The 27,685-nt window shown below is 30.6% G+C and overlaps 1 protein-coding gene across 1 annotated transcript in view; it reads left to right on the top strand.

Annotated features, from left to right (window-relative positions):
* The window catches only part of LOC145292271 (protein lev-9-like), a 1,243,866-nt gene that overhangs the window by 341,093 nt on the left and 875,088 nt on the right, over positions 1-27,685 (top strand). Inside the window, exon 4 of the mRNA XM_080138595.1 lies at positions 9,419-9,613. Within this exon, the coding sequence (XP_079994721.1) occupies positions 9,419-9,613 (195 nt within the window). The remainder of the gene's footprint in view (positions 1-9,418; positions 9,614-27,685) is intronic.

Genomic DNA, 27,685 nt, shown 5'->3' with positions numbered 1-27,685 from the left:
GCTGACCTCGTTGCAATTTATTTAGAGACCCTTAACCTGAATACTCGATAACACCCTTAATATTTGGTGTTGACCAACGTTCACTTATTCGTTACAAAAAGGTAATGATCAGCAAATATGCAAGCTATGATTCTGTTGTGCTTAAGCCGACGTGTCAGCATCTTGGTATCATTGAGTGAAATACAAAGCCGTTGGCATTAGCAATTACTTGAGCAGAGTCAATTTGAATAAGTCGTTAGAATTGGCCAAGCTGTACTATACGACCGGCACAAACGAGGCTCGCAGTACAACAAGTGTATGATCGATACAGATCGATTGGCAGCCATTCAGATTGTTCATTGATTGGCACTTGTGACCTTTAACTCTCAACCTTCAATTGTAAGGACAATATGTTTACCTTTGAGTTCTGTTAACAGTTTGTAACAAATCTCTGATCATTATTCATATATTTCTGACAAAAATAAACTTTAAAAAGTATTATAAATCTGTGAGCAATACATTTTTTATATAATTATTTAAAATATACATTTTAACAAATTAATCAATCAAGATAAAATGGCATTAATCTTTGAAGGATAGAATAACTGATTTTTTTTTTCAAAATAACAAAAGATACAACTAGGCTAAGAGCAAAAACATGTAGAAATTTAAAAAAAATGAACAATTGACCAATCAACAGAACAACATGGATAAGATTATTCGTCAAATATGTTTGTTTTCGATTCAAGAAACAAACTAGATCTGCCGGAGAATACATACAGTGCTTAGTAAATTTAGAAAAATCCTGAGTTCGACAAAAAACACCTGAAAACGTTGAAGGTTACAAAGGAAAGAAACCTTGTACAAATAACACTTAAAATGGGAATAATAGTTCAAACCTCCAGATACTACACATCTAAATGTCTATCCTCATCTAATAAAATCAGAAAAATAAAATCAATTTCTTGGGGGTCTATCTAATGAAATATTAAATATAATTTGGCGTGATTATTCCTGTTATATGTTCGATTAGCTCTTACAAAGTATAGTTAACACAGAGACACGCGGTTCGTCCTCTTTCGATTCATGAATGCTATAAAATATAAAGGGATTCGACGCAATTGCATTGCATTATAAATGACTCCATTTAAAATTGTACATTTACAACACTGATAAGTATTCCAATATATTTACGGAAGATCTTTGTCTTAATTCTAATTTCCCTAGACCTGAGTTCCCCAATCATAGTGAAACGGAGCTGAAAACCAGATTACAGAGTTAAAGGGATTTTGCAACTGGGTTTAAATGTTTTACGTGCAGTAATACTATTTACCACAGTGAATATTGTGTAAGCATAAAATATTAGTGTCTGTAAGGGAAGAAATAAATATAAACAAATATTATTCTAGATCTCTTCGACAATGATAGAGCTTCTATGAGAATTCATAATAGAACGTCAATCTATGCATAAGTGATGTTCCGTTTACGATCGTTGAACACTATATTGCTAAGCATAATGTATATTCCCACTAATGTGAGATAATATAAACTTTAAATTCTTCTTTCCCATGTTTAATGTCTGATTATGTATGAATATTATACAACAGAGTTTAATATGATTTGGCAACTGAATGCAAAAAATATATATATTTAAAATATTAAAAATATATATATTTTATTATGTATATATTCATATATAGTTGCCCAGTGAAAGGACTAACACTGGCATAATAATTAACATTACCTCATGAATTAAATAAATTATTCAGAGTTTGAAATTCCATATAGGTTCCCAAATTCAATATAATGATTCACACATTTAAAAAGGTGCTCTTGAAAAAAAAATTGTTACATCGACTGAAACTTCTAAAAATAGCAGCTGAAATAGAAATAGTAGTCCGAAAACTTCGAATGATACAAATGATTAAAATCTTCTAATAGACTATGGGAAATAGGAAGCAATGCTTTTATACAGAAATATACACTACAATAAGATTAAAATATTTTTTTCTGTCAGTAAATATTTATATATCAGATGGACGAATATTGATAGAATAAAACGGACTGATTTCGGTTAATTTTTAAATAAATAGTTATTTTTACAAAAAGAAACCGTATTTTCTGTCGGATTTGTTATCGGGTTGTTGTTTAAACAAGCGTCATTAAACTAGGTAAAAATCTATCATCTAATTTAGAAGAGATTGAATTTGGGAATATTAAAGTCAAAGACATGTAAAGTTACACTTTTGGAGAAAAATTCAGTTATTTAATCACTGGAGACTGTAGCCAATAAATTCACATTGGTTATCTGATCCTGGCATCGAAATTTGACAAGAAAGCGTTGCGTTATAGTAAAAAGTTTTAATCAGTTAAATTTCCGATTTTTTTTTCTAATAATAATAATATATAAAACTGATGCTTATTCATAACAGTAATCACAGTACAAAATATCAACTTGGTCATGTAATAATTTAAATTCGAGAATATTTTCTGTAATACAAATCAGAATGGGCAAATAAAAGTGTGGCCGACCATTGCATTGTCATACGGAGGTATGTAGTCCCAAGGCTTATATGATCTTATCTTGTGTATTTCTTTATTTTGAACTGTATACGGTTCTATTTTTTTAAATTAGTCTATAGTGTTATCAAATATTTATCGAGGAGCGCACACCCTTCGTAAGAATAACAACTAAATATGATTCACGAGTGTTTATAATGTTTATATAAAACCATACATTTACGTTAGAAATTCAATGTTTTCCTATATAAATTATTATTTCTGGTTTACTAAACATTAAAGTAGCCACCATCAACTTTTTTTTTTAATTTTACTTACCAAATTCGGGAATCTTTCTGTTGAACTCAAGAACAGAACCCTTTAACATGTGGTATCTTGGTCACATGCCGCCAGCATTCACCAGATAAAATCTGAGACAATATTTGTATTCTTAGTGTTGCCTTTACGGTTCCTTGCAAAAGATTGAGACGGAAAATAGAAAGTATTAAGTATACCATGTTCTAAGTGACAGTTTTGTGCTGTATGGCGACTTAATCTTAAGTACGAGCGATACTAATAATGTAATTAAGAATAACTCAAAACTTCTAAACAAACATGGCTGACTAAACAATCAACACTCTTCGTGAGTTAAAAAGAGGATTTTGTTTGAAATTCCGTACAGATTCCTTGAGCACAGAAATATTCTCGTTCTACATGAGGCACGTAAGGGGAGTACATGGACCAAAGCAATATTCAAGATAAGAATAGTAATTGAATAATCCAAATAATATAGCTGATCAATACTTAGCTCAAAACGCACACATAAAGAGAGCCATATGGGTACCGCCAGTTTCAAATCAAATCTAAACAAAGTGCACGTATCATTGGTGTTCTTACTGGACTCTTTTCAGGCCCTGTTTATCGAAACAGAGGAAAACAAATTAAAAGTCACATTGGATTAGATTTGAAAACGACGGTACTCTTATGATTCTGGGCATTTAGTGGTAAAACAAACACCATAGATTCAGTTAATCTCCGTTTGCTCTCAATAGAGATCTGATATTGCTCTCTCTCTCTCTCTCTCTCTCTCTCTCTTCGGTCGTTTTATATTCCTTGGGCCGATCCAATTTTTTTCTGTCTATCAGCAGGTTTCGAGGGAGAGAGCTAGAGCTGTCATATTATGTAAATGTCATCATTTATCTACCCTGAAATTATTATTATTATTATAATTCTCTATATAATAAAACTAAGTTATTTATTTCCGGCTTAGGTAAAAAAAAAATACATAGCTTTGCACACTAAAGCATCGATTCAATAAAATAAGATTGGTAGCCAATATCTTATATAGATTTCGCTCATATTACGAGTTACTTTCATTCGTTATTATAAGCTTTTATAATAATTCAAAAACAAGCAATATGTAGCAGGATATTTACTTACTAATTATTTTTCCTCCCACTTTTCCCAACGAGGCCAGATTTTTTTTTTTTTTTTTTTTTTTTTACATTTGTCAGATTTTTTTACATTCGCGCAGTCTTTGTTTACTTTTCATTCCCAAAAGTTTAACGTTAGCTTTTTTTTTTCGTTTACAAAGCTTTTAATAAAGAACTCTCATTTCTCCAATTCGGGTCAGTTTCATTGCCTGTTCACATAGGTTCATCAGATTAAAGGAATATCGGAATAAGGGAATTTCGAACAAGGCACTTCTCTCAAACTACACAAAATGGCGTCTCCAACAACAAACAATCGGTTAAAAATTTATAAAAGTGTCCTTTTCCAGGGCCGATTAAAAGAGAGAAGTGCTTCTAGGGAACTTGAATATAACCTTATCTACCTTTTTTTTTAAACGGACTCTAGGGGGAAATATTCGCAGTGTAGCTTCTAAATATTTTAATCAAGCAAAACATTCTTATTCTAAGTTTTCATACTTTGAATTCGACTTTTTTCATATATTAATCCAGATTTTAAGTCTCGGAAGATCTTTTACTTTTACACTTGGCGATTAAAACCCATTATGCATTTTCACCTGACAATTTAATGAAACGATATCGTAGCAGTCGTCATCGTCACCAACTAACTTTTTCATTAAAAAACTACACCGTATATAGTTATATTTAAATAGCACCAGAGCTAAAAAAATAAAAAATAAATAAATAAAAATAGCATGCTACGCATTCTGCATAAGTGCATATCTACACTAATGTAGCAAATAGGAATTACATAGAACGCATAATAGGGTGTCCATTGCTTTGCTTAAACTAGGAATAAATCATGGCAATAGTTGTGACTACGCCCATTTTTGAGCAATGCTTAGGGTTACTTAGATAATTATGTTTCACTTGGATCAAAGATGAGGCGTTAATATCGCGAGGTTTGTGTTCGCGCCGGACATCATATATTTTGAAGATAAATCCCGTAACTATATTTAAACATGACATCAGTATACAACAGATAAATCATGCAACTGCAGAATTCCCACGAGTTTCGATGATGATGATGATGATGATGATGATGATGATTATGATGATGATTGCTTTTAATTTTATCATTATTAAGTCACAAAGAGTGCGCATACAGGCCATTATCTGTGATTGTCTACTGACAATATACGGTGGTACCACTGGAGTCTGAGTGGCAAGTCTCTTCAGATTTCCAATAATCGTCCCTTATTTCGATCACTATTGCAAACGACTTTGCTTTATCGCATCAGACATGTTGGCAACGATCATTTGTTTTCTCTGGTGTTTAGGTGGAAATAAACCTAACTCAACGCACCCGCACTGTTCGCATCTCTCTGGTGGCGATCTGGTTTATACTCATATTTATATCATCATCATCATCTTCATCATCATCATCATCATCATCATCATCATCATCATCATCATCATCATCATCATCATCATCAACAACGACAATTACGGCAATGGTTAGATAAATAACGATATCGACGCCAATAATCATCAAGAGTAATAACAGTTATAATAATAACTTGTGATGTGTAGTCATATGTTTACGATTAAATCAATTTCTGTGACGAACACATCGTGTACAACCGGTCGAATTATTTGAGAATAGGAAATTTGATTTGCTACCTGTCATCTGTTTAGTCATTTGACGGCAGTACATTTTTAGAACAGGCCATTTTTAGAAATATACATTTGAGAAACTCGAAATTCGAGTCTGCGAGCAATGTTGCGCGCTGTCGTCGACGTGTGAGCTGCCGCACTCACTAATCCGCGCAAAAGGCTTTGAATAAAAAAAAAGTACCGAAGGTAGAAAAAGAAAAAATGAGATAGAAAATATCAACAAATGTAATTTGGAGAAAAAAAAATAGTACAGCAAAATATTGTTAATTTTTACGACATTTGCAGGGGTTTTATTTGCAGTTTCTCATTTTAATTTTAGCTGTTTATTTTTAACTCGAACCTGTACTCAGAGAAACGGACACATGAAACAAATATTTGAAATATGTGTTCATCCAATCTGAGTGATTAGGAATGAAAATGCTGTATCGGATATATATTACAGACCAACATAAATACTATTCCAAACTTAAGCATGATAAACCACCAATATTGTTATAAAAATTAAAAGGGAAATATCAATGTAAGTGTGGCAGATCAACAGAAAATATGGTTATAAACTTAAACTTGATGAAGATTAATGAAAATACTATTCAAAAAGTAAATATGGCGAACCAACGAAAATATTATTTGAATTTAAAACATTCCACATTAATGAAGATGTTCGAATTATTTGGATTCTTCCGACTACTGTTCTCATTTTTAATGTTATTTCGCAAAGTTTCGATCGATGTACCCTTCGACCTTCTTCAATTGAATATTGTCGAACTCGGGAATCTTTTTGTTGAATCCGGAAATATTTCTGTTAGATTGGGAAACGACAGGGAATTTTGAATGGAACCTTTATTTTAATCCGTGAGAGTAGCATGTTCCCGCTCTGTCATCCTTGACTGAGTAGAGGCCTTGAGTAATTCGCGGTTGTGTTTTATATGTTGTAAAAATAACATTCTCGATGAGAACAGCAGTTCGAGAGATGAAAATCGTATGAATAAGCAAATTCGCATCAGAAATATCACGTAGATTTTATTTCAAACTAAAAAAGAGAACGCAGCAAATGTTGTTGTTTTTTTTCACTTTAAGAGTATCTTACTAAATATCGAAGGCTGCTGTATGAATTATTGTAGACAGAAAATATTATGTGTATATTCAGACTACGCGATTATCCATGTAACGTCTATTTTAATGAAGCATGACACACGGAAATATTAAATCGTTACAAAACAAAGCATATTTATTTCCAATCTTAGACATAACCGATTGAAATAAATTTTAATTACATACTTTTACATACTTTATGTACATATGTCCATAAATGTATGGATAAATAAAAAATATGGACTAAACTTATATTTATTTATATGTTTCGTTATTTATCGCGATGTAAAACTATTATATATTGTCACCTAACAAGGCAGTAATTCGACATTTTTCGCATATAAATCTATTTAAAAAACACAGATGAAACATTAGTCTCGCAATATCTTTTATTATATACATACACACACATATATATACAGATATATATATATATATACTTTTTGAATATATATGGATATATATATATATATATATATATATATATATATATATATATATATACATATATATTCAAAAAGTGTAGCTATTAACAATTGTAGATTTTTCAGACTTTTATCATTTTTTTAAATATTTTTAAATATTTAAATAACGCGTTTCAAGCCTTGTTCAGCTTTCCTCAGATATTTTTACATTTTTTTTAGTTAAAAGTTTGGAAGTTCTTTTTGGAAAACATTTTATCTCTACCAACACTGATTGTGTTTTTCAGAGAAATGGCAATCTCAGACATTTTGTCACCAGTAGTGATGGTGGTCAAGAATTCAATTAGTAAGAGTTAAGTCCATTTAGTAAGCGAGGGGACTTTGAGTCTATTTAGTAAATATTTTATGGGTTTTTATGAGCTTCTCTATCTCATAGATAGAGGAAGGATATCTAGATAGGTATAAGGTCGATTCCCAATCTAAACATACATGCATACATGTATTCGGTCACCCACACACAAATACACGCACACACACAAACACAATGGAAAAGAGATGATACATACATATATACACACATATATACATATATATACTTATATATATATATATATATATATATATATACATATATATACATATGTGTGTGGGGGGTGATATTAATACGAGGGTCTTTCCAAAATTGTTTAGGAGCTAGAGAGAATATAAATAGCTAGTCTATGATGAGATATTTAAAGAAGGCTTTCACTCTCCTTTCATAAGGAGGCGTTTATTTTTATCCCGATTGATACGTTTTATTTCCATTTTCGAAAATGTTACGTCTGATAAGTTTGCTTTCCCTAATTTTTCCTTATTTTTTCTTTTAACTTCACCGCTTGAGGTGTCGTTTTATGCGAATATTAGCACCAACACAGGCAAATCATAATTTTCTATTCGAAATGTTTTTAGTTTTTTTTTATACCCTTACTTGTCAAATGTTTATTTTTTTATCTTAATTAACATTTCTAAGAACAAAGTAAGAATATAGAAAAGTTAAACATAAATGAATCGTTGGCTCATAAAAGAACATTAAATAGAAATGTCAAAACTTTTGTTGGGAAAATTAAACGGGAAACGAGAAATACAATCACGGATAGCAAACCTAAGATTAATGAATGAAAACCAGTCTCCTTCCTGTATAAAAACAATATTGAACCAGACAGATTAATCAGTACCAAGTTTACAATTTAAATAGATCCGCAAACAAAAAAAAACGAATGGAAAAACAGAAAACATATGAGTAGACATTAGTCCCGCAAGTCTCAAACCACGAAAATAGTTAAGTTAGAACAATTCCATGGTATGTACTAGTTGGATGGCTTATCTATGTAGGGTAATAAGTTACCCAATAAACCTTTAAAAATTAGACCACGTACATCCACTTTATTCACATTTTATGTATATTTAGGATTAGATATCCAAGAAAATGTCACTACTTATGTCATCAATTCAGAGTTTCAGTAGTGACTTCCGTGACTGGCGAACCCTAATAAACTTCGAATAAACTCAATGTACTGTCAGTTATTTTTCCTCGCAAATAAGTTATTTAAGGGAAAGACACTTAATACACGTTTTTATTATTTTATTATATTCTGCAATGTAGTCTCGGTAATTCTACATAATACAATGTAAATCGCCTATAACGTTCCTACCCGGGAATTCCGACGTACCGGGCCAGACATGTTTTGCAGAGTGTTATTGAAATTCCAATTTCCGATCCTTGCGTCACATCATATCGCCGTGTGAGACAGATAAAACTAAATGCATTTTTAATCGTATTATTTTTCGGACTACTCCTTAAACTTATTGTTGATGTAATCATCGAACTACTTCAGGTGTATATTTTCGAACTCGGAAATCTGTCTGTCGAACTCGGGAATCTCGAATGGAACCCTTTATTTAATCCCCGTTCCGTCATAAAAGAGTTAGAAAATTTCCTAAGTAATTCGCAATTGTATTCTGAGTGTAGACCGCACTGAGCATTAAAGCTTCACTCTCCGGAAGAATTTTATTAATTATTTTATTTACTACGATAAGGACTTATTACATTGAAAAAAAAAACGTAAACATAACAATCAACATGAGAAAACAAGTCTTAAATATCAAAAAATACTATTTAATCAATCCTCATCAAAAAAAATAGAGAAACGTAAGAGATTTTTAAGTAAGTTGACTTTCCTGCTGTCACAGATAAATATCCATCCTTCTCTTTCCTAATCTCGGGTCTCATAATTCCTCGGGGTAAGCTAAGACGATACCTTAAAAAGCATAGACGTGAACTTGACACTTGAAATCTTGCAGAGAAAAACGAATGTGGTGACCCACCGAACGTGCATCATGCCGAACATGATGGCGACACAACTCTGAAGGGCTTTCCGATTGGTCACATGTTGGAATATCGCTGTATGACGGGCTTCTTGGCCAGACGGGATAGCGTGTTCCGAGCTTGGTGCGTCGGAGGTGGAGTCTGGGTCGGTCCCAATATGACATGTTCCCGTAAGTAAAAAACAAATTTCCACACTTTTCTTCACCCAAACATTTGACACTGTACAAAAAGAGAATTCAAAAGAGATAGTTTCACTTATTCACGATTAAACGATTTCTTACAAAGATAGATATTCACCTGGCTTTTCACATTTCAATCACTTTTAGTAGATAAGAATTCGCTTTATTTGAAATAAGAAAGAGACATAAAAAGCGGAGATTGTCTTGTTTTTAGATTTTGCACGTGTTAAAATCTTTATAAAGAATTGGATAGTGATAATCTATATATATATATATATATATATATGCATGTATAGTATGTATGTGTATATATGAATATATATATATATGTATGTATATATATGTGTGTGGGTATATATATGTGTGTATAGCTGAGTATATGTATATATATGTGTATATATACGTGCATATATGTGTATATACATCCATTTTATATATGCGTGTATGTATATATATAAATACACATTTAGATATATATATACACACACATGTAGATATATATAAATACATATGTAGATATATATATATGTACATGTTTATTTATTTATATATACATGTGTATATATGCATTTACATATGTGTATATGCATTTACATATGTGTATATACATGTACATATATCTATATGTGTATATATATGCATACCTATATATATTTTTTATGTGTATATATGTATATATATATATCTATGTGTGTAGGTATGTGTGTATAGATATGTCTATATTGATTTATATGTGTATTCATATGTATATATATATATGTATATATATATATACGTGTGTGTCTGTATATATGCATATATACATGTCGGTGTGTATATATAGTGTGAATATATGTTTATATATGTGCATATTTTTGTATATATATATATGTATATATACGTATATATGTTTATATATATGTATGTATATATACGTGTGTATGTTTATGTACATGTGTATATATGTGTGCGTATATATATATATATATATATATATATATATATATATATATATATATATATATATTGTGCATGTGTGTGTGTGCGTTTGGATTCTTAATCCGGAAGGGCCATGTGATGCGTCTAGTGTGTTAAGAATAAGTTAGTGTTCAGTTCATGCTTGCATGCCTTCTCGCTTCCAGCTAACACCGCTGGCTAACCTCGTAATTAAAAAGGGAGCAGCTATGCATAAGTTTTCTCTGCTAGTACATAGCCTCGCCGTCATCAAGAGTCCTACAGTGTATCCACGTTGGCCACACACGGTAACCTGGTGCTTTGCGGCCCCAGGTTTAATTTGTAGGAGATCTGGGAGTAGTAAGGGACCCCAGAGGTAGTGTGTTATGGCCCACCGATGTGTGGACATGCCCTGGCACACTACCCACCCCTACTCCCCTGTCTTGTGGGTGCCCTTGGTTGGGTGAAGACTAGGGAACCAACCCCAAAATCAAACACCTCTGCGTTGTGGGCCTTATCATAGCAAAAGTCTAAGAGATAGGAACTCTGACTTCAAATCCTACTGCTGCCTTGTAGTTTTCCTTAAAAGGCTATGGAACCACAACCAGAAAAAAGGCGTAGTAGTAGACACAATAGGGTGACTGTTTACCTCACTGAGATTACTTTCGGCCAGAAGCTACGGCTTCCTCTGATACCAGTCGTCGCGGGTTCGCTCCACTGGACATGAACATTGGAGGCTCAGAGGGTGTCTATCTTATGTGCAACAGATACTCCACCTAAACTGCGCGAGCAAGTTTGGAGCCAAGGTAGAAAGTTAGGTGGGTGATGGAGTGAGACTACGACAACACCGAGGGGTAAAGCCCTGAGGCCCCCAACCAGTCATCGACAAGATTGACGGGCTGCATGATGATGATGATTGTGTAGATATACGCCGAGATATATTACAGAATAGCCAAAAACTGTTCTGCTATTAGCAAAGTGGAGAAACTAGTGTGGTAAGATCGGGGAATCACATCAAAAATGAAACTAAGTGTTTACGAAACATGCGTTATCACTACCCTGCTACATGGGTGAGAGACTTGGACAACATATAGAAGGCATTTAAATTTATTGAAAATTTTGATCAATGACTTGGAGGAGTCTTACGCCTGGCGTTGTAGTTCATGAACGGTCAAATAGTACGAGTATAGAAATGAAAATCATATAATATCAGATGCTCTTCACTGGATACTTGTTTAGGATGGATGAAAAAAGACTTCCTAAACTGTTTTATGGCGAGATAGATTGTGGTTAAAGACAAAAACATAAACCAAGTAAAACGTTTGAGAATTCTCTGAAAAACAACTTGAAAAACTTGAGATGGATGAACATAACTGGGAAACCCAAGTAAGAGATCGATCACGGTGGAGAAAAATTATCAGAGAAAGTCGTAAGATTTTTGAAAAGTAGCGTGTAGATCTTGCTATCTTAATACCTGTTTTAAGGAAGCAGGACGAAAATATAATGTCAGAGAAATTGCAACAGAAACTGCACTGTATGTGGCAGATACTTTTGTCAAAAGTTGGTTTTGTAAATCATCTGAAATCACACAAGCAAAGACAGGTACGAAAGTCTTATGAAAAGCCTTGTACCGCAAACCCGCCAGCGCTAAATTGTCATATTTGTGGCGTAATCTTCAAATCTAAAAGTCGCATGACACGATATTCGAGGATTCACAATATTATCATGCGATCAACTTTACAAGAAGGATAGTTTTAATGTCACATATGTGTACTTTCATGTAGGTTTACAGCCGGATAAAAAGTCACCTATGTGCACACATCCGCACAACATTCAACCGAAAAGATGGTAAACTTCTGTCAAGAAGTAGCAATCATCATATATGTGTGTATATATATATATATATATATATATATATATATATGTATACATGTATATATATACGTATATATTTACATACATGTATATATGTAAATATATGTGTATGTGCATGCATACATATTTGTGTGTGTATATATAATATATACGTATATATATATGCCTATATAGTATATATATATGTATATGTATATATATATATATATATATATATATATATATAATATGTAATTTCGATGTTTATAAAAAGTTATCAATAACAAGCGGAGCGGTATTATTGTAGAAATTCCTCCATTTAACCAAATTTTATTGGCTACATATGTACATATATGTCTCAGTTACGATTCCATTTTCAAGCACACTGAATAAATAAACCATATTTTTTACGAAAGATAATTACTGTTGACGCTTAGATTATATTTAATGATTCTAGTCTAATGATGTTACCTGTTTAAAGAAATCGAAACTGAAACATGTATTCACATATTAAAGCAATAATGTTTGTATAAATAAATACTACATCTGTGTATAGAAAAAGCGGGAGATAGCAAAAGGAACAGATCGTGAACGTACGACGTAGGTGTGAATATGCGTGAATATCCTGATTATATGGAAATTGCTTATTAATCAGATTGCTATTGTTTTTATATGTTAGATGCTAAAAAAATAACCATACCAACAACGATATATGCATTTGAGCAAATTTTTACATCTATGCTACCTTGTTAAACTAGAATTCGGTATATTTCCTGACATTGTTTAGATGCGATCAAATGCATATTTATTTCGGATGTCTTTCATTCTGCTTAAAGTGTGGCATATCATCTATATTCTGTGATGAATTCATTAGAAAATTTACATTATATATAGAGCTATAGATATATATATTAATATATATATATATATGTGTGTGTACATATGGGTTTGTACGCATAATTATATATATTATTATATATATCTTTACAAGATGTGAATTCATTTGAATTTATACAACAATACTTCAGTAAATACTTTAAGTCTCCAAATACGATACTAAAATGTAATATTTGTTTTGAATTTATTTAAACGAACAGTAAAATGTTGCAATTATCTCTGAATAATTACTTATATATATATACCCACACAATATACATACATATATAATTTTGTGAAGAGTACCTGTTTTGTATTATGAAGACATGTGTATAAAATTTATCTACATAGAAAAGACTCGCTAATAAAAGTGGTCATATTTTAACGCTATCGTCTCTAACATTAACGCTGATGCTAAAAACTATCAGAAATCTCAACTGGTAAGCGTACATTTTACTAAAGATGTGTAAGTATTTAAGTTATTTCTAATTAACGTTAAAATTACAGAGGCGTGGTAGAGAAAATAGAACCCGCTTTTCTGTCGGTAATAACTGAGCGTTTCATATTTCTATTTTATTGATATGCGCATACATGTGTTTGCTCACATTTCACAAATGGATATCAGCAAAGAGCCCACAACTGAGTAATGTATTGTTTTGTACTTTTATTTGCTTTTATTGTATATACACTCGAACCCCGGGATACAGCATTCCAAAATAGTAACAAAATGCAGTGCAGTATATACTGCTCATGTATATAATCAAACAACATTATAAATAACCCCTAAGGCGGGGCAGATACCGTAACCGGGAGCTAGAAAAATATCGTATTCGACATCGTAATCTGAAAATACAAATGTATACAAGGCTCACCGTATCCAGGGGTTCTACTGTATATTCTACTGTATATATGTATGTGTGGGTTTTTGTATTGAAAATTAATTTCGGAAAATATATTAAGAATAAAACTGCATTTTTATGCTATCGTTTGCGCGTGTAATGTTACTAAAAAAGGGGTGTTTCAAACCGACACTCGAGTAAGGCGTCCATCTACAAAGGCGCAGGTTCTAATACATTACTAATCTTGTTTTTCAACTTGTGGCATTTTTTATAAACCACTGTGTATTAAATATATCGGTGGTTTAATAACGTTAACCGTACAACTGAAAATATCGGAAAAAAATCAATACATAACGCAAACACACACACATACAAAGTCATATATATATATATATATATATATATATATATATATATGTTGTATGTCTTGTTGCTGCACTAAATGTTTGGAATGACTACAGGTATGTTTTGTCAATTTTTTAAGCTTTGTTTATATTTACTGTTTACATAGATTGAATTATTTTCATTTTGTGTGGTTTTTGCAAATATTCAATCGTGCATTTAAATGTTTGTAAATGTGTCTATTTTGTGGAAATGTGAAATTATGTAATCGATATGAATGCCCCCACCAATATTATAGGTGTATCGTTGGACAAACCTACAATTTTATAGAAACATACGTTTATATAGGTAAAATACAAAATAAAATACTTGAATATTAAAATAAATATTACACACACAAACACAGATATAGCTTGAACATGAATGAGAAGGTCTGAGTAATTCCATCCGATTATATTATTTCAAAACTCTTCGTAATTTCCGCATGACATGACTAAAGAAAATTGGCTAAAGCATTTAAATTAAATAATATGTATAAAGTTAATGTAATTTTGTAAGCATTTTTTACTATGTATATAAAGGACGTTTGAATTTATATGCAATACGCTGACGAGATGCAACTGATAAACCATTAAAGCAAACTAAGATATCATGGTGGGAAAAATACGAAGATTCACTTTTATTGATGTTATATATATATATATGTGTATGTATGTATGTGTGTGTGTTGATTTGAGGGTGTTTTGAAGCATGAAAAACGATGTTACTTTTTGTATTATATTGTTATTGTTATTTTTAAAAATAACAATTAAAATATGAAATACAAAAAGTAACATCGTTTTTCATGTTTAAAAACCTCATAATCTTTAAATCACTATTCTAGTAGCATACGTAAACTTTTAACATTATATATATATATATATATATATATATATATACATATATGTATATATAGTAAGATGATTGATAATTTATGATTAAAATAAAAAATTAAAAATCGGTTTCATAAGGACTTGCAAAACAAGATTGTACGATCGTTTCGGAAACGATGTTTTTATTGAGATAGCCACTAAATCATGGACAATAATAATATTATATACATATAATTCTGTTTTATTGCATCAGGTGATTATGTAGAGTATTTGTCCAGGTATATTTCTGGAAATATCCTTTCTGCAAACATATGTTCAACTTTGTGCATTCTTGGGTCGTTTCAAATTGAGCAAATTCCACAGAAATTAGAAATTCATTCATTTGTTTTAACTTTATTACAATAGTTAAACTTCCTCATATCGGGTCTGTGCTGATATTAAATATTATTTTTAATATTTAATCTTATTTATTCATTTAGTTATTTTGTATTTATAAATAATTCTCAGTAGTTTTCTTTTTAATATGTGTTTTAGGGATCGTGTTAAAAATTATGCTTGATAAGATGTAATTTAATAAATTAAAAACAATTCCTGTGGAATTTGCTAATTTTGCCAATTTTGAAACGGCACAACTATATATGCCTGAAATCAAACACATGTCACATAGAGCATAATTTCATGGAATATAAAAGTACCTTTTCTGAAACTGACCCGCTTATGCAAATAAGAACACAATACTTATCTTAATATATATATATATATATATATAAATATATATATATATATATATAGTGAATAAATGACAAAATATTATATTTAAAAAGCAATGATGTTGACCATCTTATAATTTATTCTTTTAATTCAGATAACATTTAGAATTCTTGGCAGTATATGTTTCGTAGCGCAAAATCAATCACTTAATTATTATAGCAATCAGTGAATCTATTATGCCCTTGAATCACCGGAAGAAATAAAACAATCAATTCGTCAAAAGGAAATAAGTGTAATTTTACATGGCATTAGACATGATTAAAATCGGAAAATTGGAAGAGAAGCTGCAAATACATTTAATATGTTTCGATTACGCCATTTTAAACATAATACTTATATATATATATATATATATATAAAATGTATATATATTTATATATATATATATATATATATATATATATAAAATGTATTAGTAAAAGTGAATTCTTATTCTATCATCATACATTAATTCTTTTCATATATAAATTCGTTTTCAATCTGTGTCTATCTAGAACAATTATGCCTTGTATTGGGTTTTTAAATTTATTCTTTTTAAACAATAAATGTATATATATGAAGAATAACGTCAATTTTAAGCTGCAAAACACAGTTTGTAATTAACGGTATTTTTCATGCATATAAATATATTATTTTATGTGTTATCATGTACATAAAAGTGTCCGATATGTATTTCTTGTTTCCGGAGTAAAAAGGGTTTACGAATTTTTGTAATTACTGTTGGAAAATCTACAAAAAAAACATTGTTGTGTCCAGGGTTTCTAGTGATAAACACCTCCATTATATTATTTACGTTACAAAACTTTGATACAATAATAATAAAATAAGATAATGTATGATGAATAGATCTCATGTGGTTATCAAAAACATATATGTGTGAGTATATCTCTAAAATTTAAGGCACCTAAGTATAGCGGGCTCAATATATGATACTATACAAAGTCAATTTTAGCAAAACTAGTACTGTGTTAGAAAAGTGACCAATACACACACACGCATACATATATATATGCATATACATGTATATATGCATATATATATACATATATATTTATATATATATTATTTATATATATATATTATATATATTATGTATATACATGCATATGCATGTACATATATGCATGCATATACATGTATATATATATGCATATGCTTGTATATATATGCATGCATATACATGTATATATATGCATATGCATGTATATATGCATGCATATATATACATATATATTTATCTATATATCTATATATATATTATATATATATATATATATATATAATCACGATATCATAGCGTAAACACTGACACATATTGTTTACTCTGTGAACTTTGATTTGTACTTTTACAAAAATTCTTTCAAGTACTTATTAGCTATAAATTATTTCTATACATTTATTCTAGCATAAAACAACTTTTACTTATTTACTAAGACATGTATCCGTTATATTTGTGTACTTTACTAAATATCTTTTCTTTCGGAAACACTATGTTTTTTCCTAATCCACCTCGCGGGTCATTACGATTTAACACCAACAGTGTGCTATACTTGGCGATCAAATTCATGTGTTCTTGGTTTGTAACTCCAGTTACAGTGATACATTTCCATATGAAGCCTTTAACTGCTTGCGCACTGTGTAGATTATGAGTGTATGCCTCTGTATCTGTTGTGTTATTTTTGGAACCGCCATTAGTGATTCTGAAATATATAAAAGTCTGAATATCCCATGCGTCTATTTATCTACAATGGTAGAATAAATGGGCACAACTCACTAAATAATGTATATATTTTAAAATTATTTTACATCCGCCGCAAAAAGACAATAAGAAACGTACTATATAGGATTATGGCGATGTGAATATTGAATTCTCACATTTTACATTTTAAGTACCCACGAATAGGACAGAATTCTCGTTATTCCAATGAATTTTCGCAAAATATCTTTTTTTCGATTGTTAGTGAATATAAATAATCGAGAGTTTAGAATAATATATATATATATATATATATATATATATATATGACGTATGTATATATATATGCATATATATATATATATATATATATATTTGACGTATGTTTATATTTGACATAGGTATATATATATATATATATATATATATATATATATATATATATATATATATATATGTATATGTATATATATTTGACGTAAAAGATAAGTGAAAATATTTCAGTCATAATCTCAGTTATAATCATCTCTATAGTTTTAAATGCAAAGCGATATCCTTTCCGTGGACATTGTTAGTGACAATGCTCACAAATAAAGGATATTTGTTCACATTTTATTTGAATTCCTGCAGTTTAATATACTCAGCGACACAGGAAACAGAGAGGGGATTCCAACGTTCATCGGTTCAACGAAAAATGAGAGAGACGGCTTTGCTGCATATGGGAGCCTCTACAGTAAACAGATGTTTGTCGGCTTTGTCAGGGGTATTTAATTTAATACGAGTTCATCGGAGCACATTATATTTAAAAACAAACACAAGCGTATAACATTGCAGCGATAGGTGTATCAGAATTTTTGTGGAATTTTTGACACCCTTAACAGAAAACTGCGAATAAAATATTTTTTAAAAAAACTCGTAATTTCTCTTTTAAAAGTGTGTTGTTTATCGAATATAATTCCAAAATAAAGTATTAAAGTTGTATAAAAATAGTAGAAATATTTTTGTTTCATTTAAAAAAAAAACAGTGTTTCCAAAGTGCCTTCGCGCGTTCATGCAGCCATGTTTTTTACGTGATAAAATCAATTGAATTTTACGAGTTAATTTTCTTTCAATTTTTAAACTTTAAAAATCTATCAAAATATTTCTTTTTATTTAATTTTTACGATATTTTCAGGGTCAATGTGAAATTTTATGCCATTTCTTATAAACCTAACATAATATTTTAGACAATCTTTTTTTTAATTCACCCCCCCATTTTTAAATGTCTATTAAAAAGTAAATCAGTAATTTACGCACCCAAGTTTTTATATATCCCAAATTGAAGATAAAAGATCAATAAATAAAATATTCTTATTTAAAACAAAAAAAAGTGTTTTATGGAAATTTACCTGTAAAGTCCAAAGTGTAAAACCACGTTGATTTTTTTTAAGTGAAAGCTCATGTGATACTTACATAGTCAAGTAAATGTCGGATCCTGACGACAATTTTTTCTATGTCATTCAAAGTTTTCTTTTTTTTAGATATTAAAATAATTCACTCGATAAAGTAGAAATAAAATGTAATATTTTAAAGCTCATATATTTTTTTAAGAGAATAAAAAATCGGTTGAGTGGGTTTGTTTTTAAACGGCAAAAACTATTAAGTGAATGTGCTCAGTTTTCATATACGGTGGCCCCAAATACTAATTTTGGTTTACAGCACGCAATAGAAAGAGACATTAATTGTGACGCTTAGCGCCACCGTAGATTCGATGCGAAAAAAAATCAGATATTTGTCTCCCTTTATTTAAGCTGTGAAAAACATCGCATCGCGCGTTTTTTAAATACTTGCTTAAAAAAGTATTTAATTTAAAAAGGACATGGAATATAAAATATAAATATGGGTATTCTTAACAATGAACCATGAAAGTACTCAGTATTTTTTATAGGTAAGTGATTTTTTGGAATTTATATATATTTTTTTTATAATCGGAGTAAGTAAAATGTCGTTGATTTTCTTTAAATCTTTTTAAAGAAGACCGAATTTGAAAAAATATTGCATAATTTGCTATTAAACCTGTTATTTTTTTTTTAAATTTGGCCTTTGCTCCTTTAATGGAAAAAATTAGGTTTTGAATTACATTTTTCAAGTAGTTATAAGCTTCGAAGATAGTAAGTTGCATTATTAAAGTTCTTATCACGCATTTTAATGGTCGCTTCTGACACACCTATTGCAACGATGGGTCAGGTTTGGAGATGCTCGGCCAGTGCAAAATCTATAACATTTGAGACTATTTGAACTCTGTCAAATAAAGACAGTTTAGTGGTCGATGCACCTGCCTACATGTAGAAACTATATCCCATAGCTGGGCGAATTGTGATTTCTAGCGATATATGAGCGGGTGTAGTTTTCTAGTGCGGTAAAATGAGCTGGCCTTTTTTTTGCAGCAGTCTTGGCAACGTGGTTTATGCATTTGTTCCAATTCATGTCACCTTCGCTTTTCGTATTAAAAAATAGAAATATTTTATGTAAATATTTATCTGTTATATTTATGATTATAAGCAAAACAACTGAATTTATATAAAGACACCATCTATTTACTTTTACTCCAAAAGTTTAACGAGGAAAATTTACGATGGAAACCGGTTTGAAAGACATCATTATAGGTCAACCATCTGAAGTTATTGACATTAACTGATCATACAATACGATAGATTGAGAAAAGATAGGGATATTTTTATTGGCAAGAGGTTGTATAAATTAGCCGATAGGAATAAAAGTTCAAATTAAATCTTTTTGAAAGAATAATTTTCATTAAATTTGAATGTTATCATTAGGACTCTGACAAGAGAATATTATTTTCATTATTTTTCTATCGAGTATATATCAGTTAATATCTTATACAGTTTTATATAGTGTGGTGTGGTTCTCTATTGATTTACTGTGCCTAACTGCGTAGGTATATACTCGTGTGTTAAAGCAATAATAAGAATATTCCCTTGTCATTATCCTAGTTATTATATACACGAAAGATTAACGCGTTAGATTGAGAGCTATTCCGAGTTTCACTTTATTCATTGGGGGTTGTTCAGCTTCGAAGCTACAAATGCACAGATTTCGTCATTTTTGGTGTCACTGTCGATTTAAGAAAACTCTTAATATTTGTTTGTCAGTCAACATTTTACTAACACAATCGATAGCAGATATGATTTTCCCCGGTTAAATACATAAAAGCATCAGCGGATAACACAAAACATTACTTGTTATGCGAAGATGCCATAGTGAAATACCTGGCTATCTGGAGCTCCCATCTTAACATTCAGCTTTTCTCAGTAGACGATGGACAACCAAGTGATAGTCTGTAAACCTGTACAAACGAAGAGTTGGGCCGAGCGCACTTGGTGACCTCTTATCGAATACATCGAAAGAGAACTTTCACCAATAGCCAATCCTGCACTGCGCACGTGTAAGTCATTTTTCTACTCCAAACAGTATACATTTATTCCCCAGCGTGTTCCACATAGATCATAGGCGATAATTTGAAATTAGTTCAAAACATACACTGAATCTAATCGGAAAAAAATTATCTTTTCGCTTTTTCAAATAACAGAAAACACGAAGAAAAAAGTGTTTCAAACTTTTATAGTTGAGTTTTGATAATTTAAATTATTGAGACTACAATCATCATTTTTGTTGCGTTGTATTCACGTTTTTGACAATGCATCTTCCAACTTTTCTTATGTGTTCTTTTCAAAAAGTTCATAATTTCTTAACATGCTTGATTTTGTTGTTGGCATTCGTTTCCACGATGTAGTTTCTTGTATTAGCTACACATAAAAATACCACGTGGAGGTTAGTATATATTAGCCAGTTCAAACAAGACATACCGAGTAATTAGTCCGTGCAAAGGTCGCTTAATTTTATGTTGGTGGGAATAATTTTTTTAAGCCCCGCTTCTGGCTTTGAGATGAGACGTTCGTATTTACAGAAAGATTTCTGACATTAAGAAATATTACTTTCAAAATGATTTTATCAGCTGAAAAAGTCCCACACGTAAATGAATCCGATAAAACCTGATAAGATGTCATGCTTTCCTTTCGTTATGAAAAATAATTTCAGCTTTTATAACTTCTATTTCTAATACGTTTAGATATGAAGTGTACTTGCTGCAACTGAACATGCATTTTTTTCAAACTCGAATCGAAGGTAAAATACATAAACTCGAAATAGATTCGCTGTAAGTAAAAAATATGGTTCGTCAATTTTTCTAAAAAAGTACAAACATACAAAATTCTGAAAAAACAACATTGAAATGTTTAGATTGTCCAATGCCGTCAAAGTATTTCTTTAAAACAGAATTCGTCTTTATATTTTTCAAATGAAATATCTAAGTACACTCTCTTCTCGAACATATTACAGTTATAATATCTCTTCTCATGATATAACCTCTATCTCACAGAAGAGATGTTGCGAGTTTGTCTCTGATGTATCGTTATTTTCATGGAAAGTGTTCAACTGAGCTTCAATCTATGGTCCCCCCTCGCCAAACTTTCACAAGAAACACTCGTCTAGCTGTAAACACTATCAATAATTTCCCCCACTCTTTATCTGTGCCTAAACCTAAACGTAGATTCCATGAACAAAGCTTCTTTCTTAGAACTGCACGCCTATGGAATTGTCTTCCGTTTTCCTGCTTTCCGGCTGACTACAATATGGTTGTGTTCAAGTCTAAAGTAAATAAGTTCTTGATGAGCCGTTCCATATAAGTTATTAAATTTACCAAATTTTCATTACTAATGATTACTATATTGACCAATTTCTACTGTACACTCTTTAACCCTTATCCTTGAGTGGCCTCTGGGCCTTGATAATGTGGTGATAACCTTGTAAAAAAAAAATATATATATAAGTGTATATATATATATATATATATATATATATAACCACTTCATTTACTCACATAAAATTAATATACGAAAGTATAGGTTTATGATTAAACTTTAAGCATTTACTTCAAAAGTGCTCAATACGTAGGTAGAGCTAGTTAGTAATTTATAAAATATATAGGGCGATTAAGCTACACTGAATATTCGGCGTTTCATCCACTTAGGACTCGTCAGGCTTATGCGCGAATTCTGTGGTTGTTGATCGTTTTTATATGGTCCTCTTCTGTTGAGGATTTTAGTTAGCCAATCAGCTAACTAAAATCCTCAACAGAAGAAGACCATATAAAAACGATAACCAACCACAGAATTCGCGCATAAGACTGACGAATTCGAGAGTGGATAAAACACCGATTATTCAGTGTAGCTTAATCGCCATGTATATTTTATAACTTACTATATATATATATATATATATATATATATATATATATATATATATATATATATATATATATGTACTAGCAAAAGTACCCGTCGTTGACTGGGTTTAAAAACAGCCTACAGAAAATTGACTCTGATTCATGAAAGTATTATGGGTTCGAATTTAGTGGTATCAAAACCAAAGCAAAATATGATGAAAGTAAAAATAAAATAGATAAACCCCATAATTTATTATACCATACCTGTTCACACTGAAACACTTATCACAATATTTTGTGGATCTATATTAAAAACGAACTTGTTAAACTCTGTGATATATTTCCATTCTATGGGGGTCAGGCGCGAACGAACACCCCATAATTTTATTATACCATATTTCTTCAAACTGAAACATAATTATCAAAGTATACTTACGCATATGAAAAGTTTTTATTAAAGTTTGTGGCTATACCATTCTATGGAGGCCAAGCGCGAATGTAGACGCCACAATTTTATTGTTCCATCCCTATTTAAGTTAAAACATACTTATCAAAGTATTATTATGTACATCTATATCAAAAACACTTGTAAACGTTTTTTTTTTTTAAATTTTTTATTTCCATACTTTGTGGACCAGACGCGTACGCAGACCCCACAATTTTAATGACTCATCATTATGCCAGATCAAACATACCCATTACTGTGTCTCGATACATCTTCTATCATTATATGTGATCAGTTTTCTATAAGTCAACCATATAGGAGCCTATTCGTGACACACACAGACGTTCAGCTTCGTATGTATGTATGTATGTGTATATATATATATATATATATATATATATATATATATGCTTTTTTCTTTGAGTTTCAACATATCGTAGATTTTGCATCTGCAAGAGGAAACTTACCGTACCAAAATTGACAATATTGATATATATATATATATATATATATATATATATATATATTTATATATATATAAGAGAATTACGTATATAAGAGAATTACGTATATAAATGAATACGATTGGAACCTTATAAAAGAACGCATATTTGTTTTATATAAAGAAATGCATGTGTCTAAATCACATCGAAATTATATTTAGATGCTATACATCCTTGTCAATCAAAAGTTGTTTTTCTTTTCTTTTTTTTCCTGGTCCGCGTAGTGTAATTCTCCGAATGAATGTTAGTCCATAAATCCTGATAAGGGTATGATTTTCACAAAAAGCAGTAATCAGCAGGGTGTCGCATTTGTCACACACAATGAAATAGTGAAATATTACATGCATTTGAAGCGCTGCACATTAATTGACAATAAGAATTAAGTATATAAATGAATACGTTTGAAAGGCTAAAAACAACGCGTATTTTCTTCTCGTTTAAATAAACAAATGTATCTGTTTAAATCAGATACATTTCGATTCTATCCATCCCTGTCAATAGGAAGTCTGTTTGTTCTTAATTCGCATGGTGTAATTCTGCGAGCGAGAGTGTTAGTCCGTGGGTCACGATAACGGAATAATTTTCAAAATAAAAGCAACACGTATTTTACTTTAAACATGACTAATAAAATGCTTCTTTTCGTGATTGCAATATTTAAATTTAGATAGAATATTTCATTATACAGCATACAGTCATTTTATGTGTATATTATATTCCTATATGTCAGATTGATTGCATTGTTAAATGTTGTATATGCGCTTGAATCCTTTTATAAATATTGGATTTTATCATTTCAAATGTTAGTATTATTTTATTCACTCGTATATGTATGCCGCAACGGATAAGAATACAAATATATGCATATGCAAATTTATATGCATATATATGTATTATACACTACACTTTGGCGCAAAATATTTACTCATTATAATATTATAAGTTTCCAATGTTCGTGGTACTAAAAGTTTCGTAACTAAAAGCATTCTTTTTAAATGAACTCAATTGCTTATCAATATTATAAGTTCATTAGCATTCTACACGGATGTTTGTTATTGCACTTTATTTTACATAAGAAAAGAGAACAAAATTAAACGACATAAATGAGAAGTTCATTTCCGACTTTAATGTAAAGCGATACTGAAACTTAAAAATTTGGGTCGTTGAAACTTTAACGCTTATATAATCGGAGGAAATATCATATTTAGTGTTGAACTTTATACAGCAAATCAATTGTACTTTTTACTTATACTTTAAAGGAGTTCTGCCAACCCGATCAAACATCTGTTTCTTACTAATGTAAAAAATAATATAATATTTTTTTACACACATACTAGTAAAATTATTGCATTCGTTTTCAATCTGAATATTTTCAGTTTTTGTGGGTCTACTGTACGGCTTTTAGTGGCACCCTTACATAATAAAGTTTACATACAGAAAAAAATACTAAGTCGTTTGCTTAGAATATATATATATATATATATATATATATATATATATATATATGAAGCGTGTAATACAGCTTTCTATTCAAATAGCTTCCAATGACTTCATGGTGGTGGAACTCCCTTCTTGTTTAATGATTCTCTTTTACCTATAGCATAGATATTCCTGTTTTTGTAGTAATCATGTTTCGTTGTTGCTGGCTATTTACATTAAGTGTTTTTATGCCTTGTCTCGAGCGATTTCCATAAAAAGCACATACATATATATTTATTACAATCGCTCATGTGCGCACATTAATCCCTTTAAACTTAATATAACTAAAAAATTGACGAAGAAAACTTTTCTTTCATAATTTTCTATATCTAATTATACTAAAAAGTTTAATCACCGCTGATAGTTTTTATGGAGTCGATCGTAAATTACACGGTATTCAAACTAAATGTCTAGTTTAATTTTCTATTTTGCATAGTGTTTATTTTGTGTTGATCATATTTATCGATATTATGTTTGCTGCATTTTATTACAAAATAACACAATATTTGCAGGAGTCTGATAGGGGTTTCCCACATTTGCGATCAAATGAGCGCTGCCAATCATGATGCTCAGATATTTCTTATGGTTTTCGCGGGTTTTAAAAAATAATTGGGTAATTTTTATAGATTTGGTGGTTATGCTTGAACACCGGATTCAGACACTATTTTACCTGTTATCATGTTCGGGATATGTTTTTTCCATCGTCTATTTAAAATAATGATGCACTAGCACACTAATTGTATGCATTCAAATTTTCCAATGAGGAATGTTTATTAGTATTTGATTCGATATCTTGGATACCAAACCTACGTACAAATATAAACCATAATCCTAAAGTTATGTAATCATTTTTACTATACTATGTAGATATGATAATTTTAATTGTTTTGATGAATATAATGTTATGATTCATAGAGCACAGTCACGAAAAAAAACATTTTCTTTAGATTGTCAATGTTTAGTGATTATCCTATAAATATTGGGAGCACGAGGTTCTGCATGTATAGAAACAAGGTGACATTCTCTTAAAAATATTGCGCTGATTCGCTTTAACACGTACTTACATATAACTTGCTAATCAGAACATGCATTAGTGCAACAGAAAAAAATCTAACCCAAGAAAGAATTTTGTTTGTAATTATGTGGGGACTCTTTCTGTCGAGAGTATGCAATGCGTACGTTTTTATGATAAATGATTTTTGTATAATAAAACCGTGACTGCATTTTAACTTAGAATCCCGAAACCTCATTCATTTAAAAGTAAACGGGTGCACTTTATTAGTACGACCAACAAAGGTACGACCAAATTTCTACTTGAGGTTGTCTATAGGAAAACATAATATATTAAAGTTTTGAGGGCGATAAATATAAAACTTTCATTGTGCAAGTAATTGTGTTGGTTTGAACTATTCAAACTAAGTAAATACTAATATTAAGTGACGCATTTCCCACTCACTGATGTGGGAATAAACTAGTACACAACACTTACCATCGTTTGAATCGAGGTTAATTTCGTTTTCTGATAAAATCACTCCGGCACCGATGTTTATAACATTTTTTAAAAAGACAATCACCGAAAAACATAAGTGAGTCACACTTAAATATACACACAGGAGATAGTGAGAGTAAGACAAATAAATATCTACTAAGCCATAATCACCTACAATTCGTGCGAAGACATTAGAAAAGTTTTTCCTTTTTGAATCTCAACAGCTAAAATCAAGAAAATCTTCGCACAGAAATCACGTGCTTTCGTATTTTCGTCTAGTTGCAGCGTTTGCATACAGAGTGGGAAAAGAATCAGTGGTTGTGCATATATAGAAGCAATATTATTATCCCTATTTCATGGACATTCTGCTCCACTTTTTATACGTTCACGCTTGACACAGAGAGAAGCGGGCATGACCAGAGATAGACAGGTTCTGATGATGATTCTTGAATTTGTCACCTGTTAGTCGAATAATTCTTACATGAGCATATTCCCACCGCCTCTATCACGGTATAAATCAGTGTTGCTTACGCTTTAGTATGTTTTATATATGCCTACCTCTTTTCATGTTTAGATAGAACAGATATATATATATATATATATGTATATATATATATATATATATATATATTGCAACATAATAGATGCACTGAGACTAAAGCTGCTTTCAGGACTGCCAGCAA

The sequence above is a fragment of the Euprymna scolopes genome, chromosome 13, assembly GCF_053919585.1.
Source record: "Euprymna scolopes isolate OS-2025 chromosome 13, ASM5391958v1, whole genome shotgun sequence".
Lineage (NCBI taxonomy): Eukaryota > Metazoa > Mollusca > Cephalopoda > Sepiida > Sepiolidae > Euprymna > Euprymna scolopes.
This window is presented reverse-complemented; position numbering and strand designations above follow the sequence as displayed.